At 39.9% G+C, this 10,357-nt stretch overlaps 1 protein-coding gene across 1 annotated transcript in view; it reads right to left on the bottom strand.

Moving 5' to 3' along the window:
- Positions 1–4,028, bottom strand: part of LOC141295426 (dihydrolipoyllysine-residue succinyltransferase component of 2-oxoglutarate dehydrogenase complex, mitochondrial-like) — a 10,490-nt gene extending 6,462 nt beyond the window's left edge. The window contains exon 1 of the mRNA XM_073826628.1: positions 3,945–4,028. Coding sequence (XP_073682729.1) covers positions 3,945–4,028 — 84 coding nt within the window. The remainder of the gene's footprint in view (positions 1–3,944) is intronic.
- Positions 4,029–10,357: the final 6,329 nt, after the last annotated feature.

Here is a 10,357-nt window from a genome sequence, read left to right as displayed (position 1 = left end):
CCTAACCCTAACCCTAGAACCTAGGGGAATGAACCCTAGAACCTAGGGGAATGAACCCTAGAACCTAGGGGAATGAACCCTAGAACCTAGGGGAATGAACCCTAACCCTAGAACCTGGAAACTCGAACCCTAACCCTAACCCTAGAACCTAGGGGAATGAACCCTAGAACCTAGGGGAATGAACCCTAGAACCTAGGGGAATGAACCCTAACCCTAGAACCTGGAAACTCGAACCCTAACCCTAACCCTAGAACCTGGAAACTCGAACCCTACCCCTAACCCTAGAACCTGGAAACTCGAACCCTAACCCTAACCCTAGAACCTGGAAACTCGAACCCTAACCCTAGAACCTGGAAACTCAACCCTAGTGTGCAGGCCTATATCTCGGCGCCTGGTGGCGCTAGAGCTCCCAAACCATGTGCAATCGATCGGGGGCCCCCCAAATAGTATACCCACCAAATTTGGGACCTCTAGGACCACCAGAAATGGGTTTGCACTTCCATATCTCGGCGCCTGGTGGCGCTAGAGCTCCCAAACCATGTGCAATCGATCGGGGGCCCCCCAAATAGTATACCCACCAAATTTGGGACCTCTAGGACCTATAGAACGGAAGTGCGCCCCCTAAAGGGGGGGGGCGCACTTTCGCATTTTACCCTATTAACCTAACCCTAACCCTAACCTAACCCAACCCTAACCCTAACCAACCCTAACCCTAACCCTAACCCTAACCCTAACCCTAACCCCTAACCCTAACCCTAACCCTAACCCTAACCCTAACCTAACCCTAACCCACCTAACCCTAACCCTAACCCTAACCCTAACCAACCTAACCCTAACCCTAACCCTAACCCTAACCCTAACCTAACCCTAACCCTAACCCTAACCCTAACCCTAACCCTAACCTAACCCTAACCTAACCCTAACCCTAACCCTAACCCTAACCTAACCCTAACCCTAACCCTAACCTAACCCTAACCCTAACCCTAACCCTAACCCTAACCCTAACCCTAACCCTAACCCTAACCCTAACCCTAACCCTAACCCTAACCCTAACCCTAACCCTAACCCTAACCCTAACCCTAACCCTAACCCTAACCCTAACCCTAACCCTAACCCTAACCCTAACCCTAACCTAACCCTAACCCTAACCCTAACCCTAACCCTAACCCTAACCCTAACCTAACCTAACCTAACCCTAACCTAACCCTAACCCTAACCTAACCCTAACCCTAACCTAACCCTAACCCTAACCCTAACCCTAACCCTAACCCTAACCTAACCCTAACCCTAACCCTAACCTAACCCTAACCCTAACCCTAACCTAACCCTAACCCTAACCCTAACCCTAACCCTAACCCTAACCCTAACCCTAACCCTAACCTAACCCTAACCCTAACCCTAACCCTAACCCTAACCCTAACCTAACCCTAACCCTAACCCTAACCTAACCCTAACCCTAACTAACCTAACCCTAACCTAACCCTAACCCTAACCCTAACCTAACCCTAACCCTAACCTAACCCTAACCCTAACCCTAACCCTAACCTAACCCTAACCCTAACCCTAACCCTAACCCTAAACCTAACCCTAACCTAACCCTAACCTAACCCTAACCCTAACCCTAACCCTAACCCTAACCCTAACCTAACCCTAGACTCAACCCTAGACTCAACCCTAGACTCAACCCTAGACTCAACCCTAGACTCAACCCTAGACTCAACCCTAGACTCAACCCTAGACTCAACCCTAGACTCAACCCTAGACTCAACCCTAGACTCAACCCTAGACTCAACCCTAGACTCAACCCTAGACTCAACCCTAGACTCAACCCTAGACTCAACCCTAGACTCAACCCTAGACTCAACCCTAGACAGAATTTTGGCCAAAAAAAAAATAAATAAATAATAATAATATTGCAACATTGTTACTAAATTATATATATATATATATATAATTTAGTAACAATGTTGCAATTTTTTTTTTTTTTTTGGCCAAAATTCTGTCTAGGGTTGAGTTAGGGTGTATATATATATATATATATACACACACACACACAAATACAAAAAAAAAAAGTTCACAAAACAATTAAACGTGGGGAAGCTAAATCATAATTAAATGGGCACAAACACTAAACTACAAAGTGATACAAAATGCAAAAGACCAACATCAAATCTTTCTATAAAAAGGAATACTAAGAATACATTTCTAAATGTGGATTGTGAGAAATGGGACAAAATACATTAAAAGGGAATGAAAAGGACAATAAAAAACATACAGTGTCACGGCAGAGGTTGTGTTAGTCTTTAACATGGTCTGTCATTTTCACAATCAGGGCGGTAAAAATGTAACTTCTGGATAAGCAAACACACAAAAGATTCGTGGCAGTTTTATTTTTCTTCTGAATCGAGTGCTCTGCTGACACAGTGGACCGCACTCACCACCAACTGAACTGGGGTTGGAATTACACTTAGAAATTACAGTCAGCGACCTTTAAATCTTTGTGTCAATGAAGGACCATTTTTGGTAAATGCGACCTCTTCGAAAGCAAGGACCGCAGAGACAAGTGACAATCACAATTAACAGTCTTTAATAATCCACAGAAATGGGTAAAAAACGTAGCACTTCCATGAAGACTTATAACACTGTACAAGGAAATATGAGGCAGACAACACTTTAAAGGTCCCATATCGTACACATTTCTGGAGGTTTATTTTATTTGTTGATGTCCTTAAGAATATATATTTGCGGTATAAGTGCCAAAATTCATCTCAATATATTCTTTACAGCTCCTTTTTTAGGAGCTCTGTCAAAAACAGGTCGATTTTGGCTCATCTAATTAATATTCATGAGCCTCTCTTCTGATTGGCCTGTTGTTTTCTGAGTGACGCACAACCAGGCCAATCACAGGTAACTACGGTCATGTGTGCTGTAAGCGTAAGCGAGCTCAGAGCAACAGAGAGAGCTGATACTCAACAGGATATTTTAGAATGATCATTAATGTTTTTTCTTTTACAAACACCGAATGCAGTAAGCTACATAACTGTTGCTTTAGTAAAGCCCCTTTCACAATGCGCGCTGATTCTGGAAAATTACGGGAACTGTGTGAACCAAAGCCAGAACCTAAAGGCAGTGTTGTAGTAATGATGCACGTTATCAATCAAGCGACTCTTCACAACGAAAAATAACCTTACGTGCAAAGTGGAATGAAGCAGCGATCATCAGGCAGAGCCAGCTCCTCACTATCAGCGATGAAGCACAGTTTGTTCAGGTTAGTTTCAGTTTAGTGAAACATATGCGTCGCATTACATCTCACACCCAAACGTCACATGTCTTTATGGTTTGTGTGTAAAGCAAGCACAAATTCCGGAAAACAACTGTGAATGAACCAAATTAAACAAATCGTGTGACACATTATGCGTGTATTTACCGGAATCGCTGTGTGAAAGAGGCTGCCGCTGGTCTCTTATATTAACGTTGTTCTGAAGCCTGTGTAATGATCGTAGCTTGACATCTATCGACTGAACAGGGTTTTCTCAGTTTGTTTTCCTGTTGTTGTTGCTCAATGGAATGGATGCGTTGTTGTCTGGGGGTTTGACAAAAGGAGGGTGGGACGTTGGTTTGTGACTGAAGGCGGTGACTTGAGTCGATCGGACGTCACATCGTTACGGAAGTCACAGCTGCTTGTGAAAATGAACAGCTACTTTAAGCAGGCTGTGTGCAGTTTACTGTGGATTGACTGTTTTGAAACTCATATGGTAGTTAGATAGCCCCTAGACCTTAGTTATCATGAAAAAAGCCAGGAAATTTTGATTTTGACGATATGGGACCTTTAAATACAGGATAAATCAATTAAAAGTTCACAAAAGAAAGCTCTCCACATTTCAAACAGCCAATAAGCCTAGCAGATAATTTCCTAATTCAGGAAAAACAACTTCAGCACTCACCAACATCAGGCTCAATGAATTCAAGTGAGTTGCAATCAAGGAACAGGACAGCGGCACATTCAACTCTTCTAAAAAGCTTCTCATCTTACCTGAAATACATAGAATTAGGGTTAATGTTCACCACTCAAAATTCAAAAGTGAAGCACATTGCATTCAAAGCAAATCTCCAGGTACTTAAGAGAAGAAAACATGTTCCACCCAAATTAAATTAAGGCACATCTTCTTTATGATTGGTTGATCTAGGAACAATCAGTAACCATAAATTGCTCATAAAAACACTTTTTTAAACCAATAAAATTATCCATTTCAATGGACGCAGTGACTGAAGAGGTTAAAAAAAAAAAAAAAAAAATCACACAAACTACGTGTGTCACAGTTGCACCAGGTAGATCCAGGAAGACACCGGGAAACAGGACTATAATCAAAGATGATTTAAAGTAAAACAAAAAACTCAAAACGAGGAGCAGACTTGAAACACATAGTAACGTTATCGACTGACATTAAAACTGAGGAAACAAACAACTTTACTAGGAGTGGCAGGGGGTGTAGCAAATTAACAACACAGGTGAACCAAATCAAAGCTAATAGGGACAAACCAATAAACACAGAACTACAGGGGGAGACAAAAGGGAAAAACCAACTGAAGTCCATGTGAGGGGGGGGGGGGCACTGGGAGAACAGAACAAAAAAAAGACATAATCCTGACAATGAGTGTTGGACCTTTCCAATTATGTTTTACCACTGTACTAATACTAATTCTGTGAGAACAGTAATGACAGAATTTCTCAAGTGTACATCAAAAACCTATATCATAGGAGCAATTCTGACCTTTGGTTACAATGTGCACAAGAAGTCTTTAAAAAGGCAACAAATGACTAAGACATCTCGTCCACCTAAAGTCTGGGGTTCCCCTACTCATCTCATAAAAACTTGTGGACCTGGATCTGTACCTGCAGGTAACAGACTACCCTGGTCTGCTTCTCAAACATTAAACCTAACACTGCTTGATCAGGATGCATTAAAGAATGACAGCAATCCCAGTAGCTTTGTTGGAGACTATGAAATTAATTAAAAGGAATAAATAAATGAGGGCAAGAGTCAAAGCTGAAATTGATTAATTGGCACTTTAATGAGAAAAAAAAAAAGAGAAAAAAAAAAAAAAAAAGTACTAAACTTTTCCTGAGTGGGGTGGGACCGTATAAATTCATGCCAATGCAAGAGAAATGTATGCACGAAAACATCATTAAACACAAATGGTGTTGATAATGCAAAAACAATCACAAAAACAAATGCAATCAAGCTGACAATATTGCTAGAAATTAAGAAAGCCAGCCTCAACACTGGCAAGAAACCAAAACTCCATCTGTGACAAATTAAGGGCCCACAAAAAAAAAAAAAAAACCTGGAACACAACAGGCTCAGTCAGGGGTATAGTTCACCTCTGGCCACACAAAACCAGCAGTTTCATTCCAGGCTGCAACTAAGTCAGATTTAGCAGAGTCTGCTTCCAGTTCTCTGTTGGCAATGGCAGATCTCCAGCGAAGACCTCTTCACTTATAGACTGTCTCTGAGGCTCATCTAGCTGACATGGTCTCCGGTGACATTCAGGGCTCATCTCTGGTGCTGATCCACCCTCTGGACTGGATCCGGGTGCCTGCAGTGACCATCTGGTCTGGATACAGACTAGATCAGGGTGATTACGGTGACCTCGGAATAAGAAAGAAACAGACTATTAGCGTAGAAGCCATTCTTCTTAAGATATAACCAGTACGTTGGAAGTTATGGGAAATGTTCCTGGTTACAGTTGACATAATTAATGAAGCCTAACAACACTTTACTCATTTACCCTTACTTGAGCAAAAGTTAGTTTAATGCAGTAATTCAGCAGTTTTTCAGTAAAAGTATTTTAAGATTATTTTGACCCAAAATGAGGCAATGACAGCATCATGGAGCATTAAACACTTGTGAAGTTCGTTTCACAAGTGAGACAGCTATTGAAAGGACCTAACAGACTACATACTCAATGGACTGTTACATGTCTTTCTCAAGTTTACATTCACTTAAAACCCAACCAACTGAGTTTACGAGGATATCTCCACACTGTGTATTAGTCCTTTCAGATCCAACAAGTCATGGAAGAGGACTCCGTTCAGTATCTCACACAACACAAGTCTAGACTTTAAACCTTCAAACACAAACAAATTTGAAACCATTAAAATCTCAGAGGAGGGACATAACTGTGATGGCACCTTTTCTAGTACATCATCAAAAGGACATAGAAGAAAAAGACAGATTCAAGAGGAAAAGGTAGATTCAAGTGCTGGTGAACCATGATAAATCAAAACAGCACAAGGCCATATATTACACAGGTTAAATAAAATTTAGTAAAAAACAAAAGACCATAACAATTGACAAAGTCATGAAGACCCCAAAAAATGAAGTGCACACAAAATGCAGAATAAAATGTAAAATGCACAAAACCCTAAAAAGTGGCATAAAACTACAGTAATTATAATGTCCATAAACAACTGCATACAAAAGGCTAAACTGGAAAACAAATGTGAAATAAACAAAACCAAAATGAACAAAGAAAACTGGCTAGGTACAAGACAAATGGCATGAAGGAAGAGGAATAAGACAATTTTTAGAAAGTGGCCAGAAAAAAAAAAAAGTGACCATTATAAGCCTAGAAATACACTTAGCACAGATGGCACAAGGGTAAATTTAGGAAGAGAGAGGAAAAAAAAAAATTAAAACACAAGACAAAAGTATCTTTGAAACATACAATAAGGCATCAGTGTATAAATATCAGCATAAAATGAATGGGGGGGGGGGATGAACGCAAGTGTGCTAAAATGCACATGGGGAGGATAATGTATACACAGTGGCACCACTAACAAACGAACTAATCTCAATTTATTAATATTTGCTTAATAAAAATGAATCAACCAGCCCTAAAGCTTTTAAGGCACACTTAGATTACATCTGATGCTTAATTTGTTAACAGTTTGAGCAAACGCTGCAGTGAAGGATGACCACACTCACAGGAACCTGGCTCAACCTAGGAACACATGTACAAATGGACACCAGACTTAATTAGTTGGTATACTGTGAAAGCTCTCCACATTTCCAAAAGGTCACACAGCAAATAAGGATAGAACACCTTGATAATTGTCTTCACCAGATGAAGTTTAACATTGAAACAAAGACAAATGAGCTGCCATCATAGAACAGGACAGCAGGAACACATCCAACTTGGGACCCATCGCAAACGTTAAGGTCGCCAACTGTATAAAATTCTAAAGTATTTTTGCACAATACACTTAAAATTACAGGGAAAAAAAAAAAAAAGGTCATCCAACCCTTCCCCATTTCTGGTGAGAGATCTGAAAGACCTCTTGCAGGAAGTTGGAGAAACAGAGCAGAAAGAGTATTATTGTAAAATGGTTACACTCCCCAGAAAGCTCTCCACATTTCCAAACAAGCCTAGCAGAGCTTAATTCGGGAAAAAGACAATTTTAGCACTCACCAACATCAGGTTGGATGAATTCAAGCAAGCTGCCATCAGGGAACAGAACAGCAGCACATCCAACTCATCTCATAAGCTGCCCACCTTACCTGAAAGACACAGAATGTGACGTTAGGGTTAATGTTAACCACTCATAATTCAAAAGAGATGCACAGAGCATTCACAGCAATTCTCCAGATATTTCAGAGAAGAAAACATATTCCATCCACACTCACAGTTTTTCCACAGAGTACACTTGTATTGAAGACAAGGGTGTCACTCAGTTTACAATCGTATTCCTGCATTAACACTCATTTTCCTGTTTAAGACTGTAAACCTAATCTGACACAATCTGTATTATATAAAGTGCCATACAAAAAAAGATGACTCTGCACATCCAGGAAAAGTAAAAAAGGTGCTGTGTTTACAACAAAAAAAAAAAAACATAGGACTGCATACTTGTGTGGATAGAAGCAGCAACGTGCTGAAACAACATTACAGTTAAAAAAAAAAAAAAAAAAACACTAATATTTAGTGCCTTACCTGAAGCCATGATAAGTGAACTTGAGCTTAAGAGTCTCTTGGATCTTCATAAATTAGGTATCATCAATCTAAGAGAAAAAGACATAGGTTTATATTTAAAAGGGACCATACAAAGCATAAAGACAGAAGTTTTTAACAGCAAATTACATCACATGCGATCACAAACTAAAAAAAAAAAAAAAAAAAAAAAAAAAAAAAAAACTGTCAGACATTAGATTAATGCTTTGCTTTTAATGCCAATTAATTCAACATTCAAGTGATCAACCAACTAAATCTTGATTGTGCACATGGCTAATTGCATCTCTGCTCCCTTATTAACACGATTGTGGGCCTAGACACAATCGTGGACACACTCTTGATTTACTCATCAGTAAGGGTCTAAACATTTCATCCACTGTTATCAAGGATGTAGCACTATCTGATCACTTCTGTATTTTCTTTGATATATTGATCTCTGCTCCTAATGAATCTAGATCTGTCTCTGTCAGAAAGAGATGCATTAATGATAACACTAGTGTGCTATTTATGAAGGCTATATCTTCAATGCCAAGCATTTCTGCAGACTCTGTTGATCTTCTCCTGGAGTCCTTTGACTCAAAAGTTAAGAATGTCATTGATGACGTCGCACCTGTAAAAATCAGAATTTATGAAAAACAGAAATCACCGTGGAGAAAATCAACAGCAGTACAGAGTATGAAAATACAATGCAGAAAAGCTGAGCGGATGTGGCGGAAGACGAAACTTGAAATTCAATATAGCATCTATAAAGACAGCCTTCATGCTTTCAATGTTGAACTAGGTAAAGCTAGACAAATGTTCTTCTCAAGCCTTATAAACAGGAACTTAAACAACACCCGCACTCTTTTTGCTACCGTTGAGAGACTAACAAACCCCCCTAGTCAAATCCCTAGTGAACTGCTCTCTGACAGAAAGTGCGATGAGTTTGCTTCCTTCTTTTCTGAGAAGATCAATAATATCAGAAAGACAATTAGCTCACCCTCAAGTTATGCAGAGGTCAGACAGATTCGACCACAATTTTAAAAAGTCATTATGTCTACTTTTGAAGCAATCGATAGCAACATTTTGGAAGAAACAGTACAGCACCACAAATCGTCAACCTGCCACCTTGACACACTTCCCACATCTTTTTTCAAAAGTGTTCTTAACTGTTTAGAAGCAGATCTTTTAAAAGTGGTGAACACCTCACTTCTTTCTGGGACTTTTCCAAACTCCCTGAAAACTGCAGTTGTTAAGCCCCTTCTGAAAAAGAAAAATCTTGATAACACCATATTGAGCAACTATAGACCAATATCAAATCTTTATTTCATAAGCAAGATTATTGAAAAGGTTGTTTTCAATCAGCTAAATCACTACATAAACTCAAATGGATACCTGGACCATTTCCAATCTGGTTTCAGACAACATCATAGCACAGAGACAGCGCTCATAAAGATAATAAATGATATTCGTCTAAATTCAGACTCTGGCAAAATATCAGTGCTGGTATTACTAGATCTCAGTGCTGCGTTTGACACTGTCGATCATAACATTCTTCTAGATAGACTGGAAAACTGGGTCGGGCTTTCTGGGATGGTTCTCAAATGGTTCAGGTCATACTTAGAAGGGAGAGGTTATTACTTAAGTATAGGTGAGCATAAGTCTCAGTGGACGTCCATGACACACGACATACAATGAGAAAGAACCAAATTGCATATCACAGCTATGCAGATGATATCCAGATTTACCTAGCCTTATCGCCAAATGACTACAGCCCCATTGACTCTCTCTGCCAATACATTGATGAAATTAACAGTTGGATGTGCCAAACCTTTTTACAGTTAAACAAGGAGAAAACGGAAGTCATTGCATTTGGAAACAAAGATGAAGTTGTCAAAGCAGTAACTAAATCAGCATACTATCATCTCAAAAACATTGCAAGAATTAGATGTTTTGTTTCCCGTCAAGATTTGGAGAAACTTGTTCATTGCTTTATCAGCAGCAGGGTGGACTATTGTAATGGTCTCCTTCCCAAGAAGACCATTAGACAGCTGCAGCTCATACAGAACGCTGCTGCCAGGATTCTGACTAGAACCAGAAAATCAGAGCATATCACACCAGTCCTCAGGTCCTTACACTGGCTTCCAGTTATGTTTAGGATAGATTTTAAAGTACTTTTACTTGTTTATAAAGCACTCAATGGCCTAGGACCTACATACATTGTAGATATGCTGAATATAAACCTAACAGACAACTCAGATCACTAGGATCGAGTCAGTTAGTAATATCAAGGGTTCACACAAAACAAGGGGAATCCGCTTTTAGCTATTATGCCGCCCGCAGTTGGAATCAGCTTCCAGAAGAG

Source organism: Garra rufa, chromosome 21 (assembly GCF_049309525.1).
Source record: "Garra rufa chromosome 21, GarRuf1.0, whole genome shotgun sequence".
NCBI classification, from domain to species: domain Eukaryota; kingdom Metazoa; phylum Chordata; class Actinopteri; order Cypriniformes; family Cyprinidae; genus Garra; species Garra rufa.
Note: the sequence above shows the minus strand (reverse complement) of the source record. Positions and strands in the feature narration are given on the sequence as shown.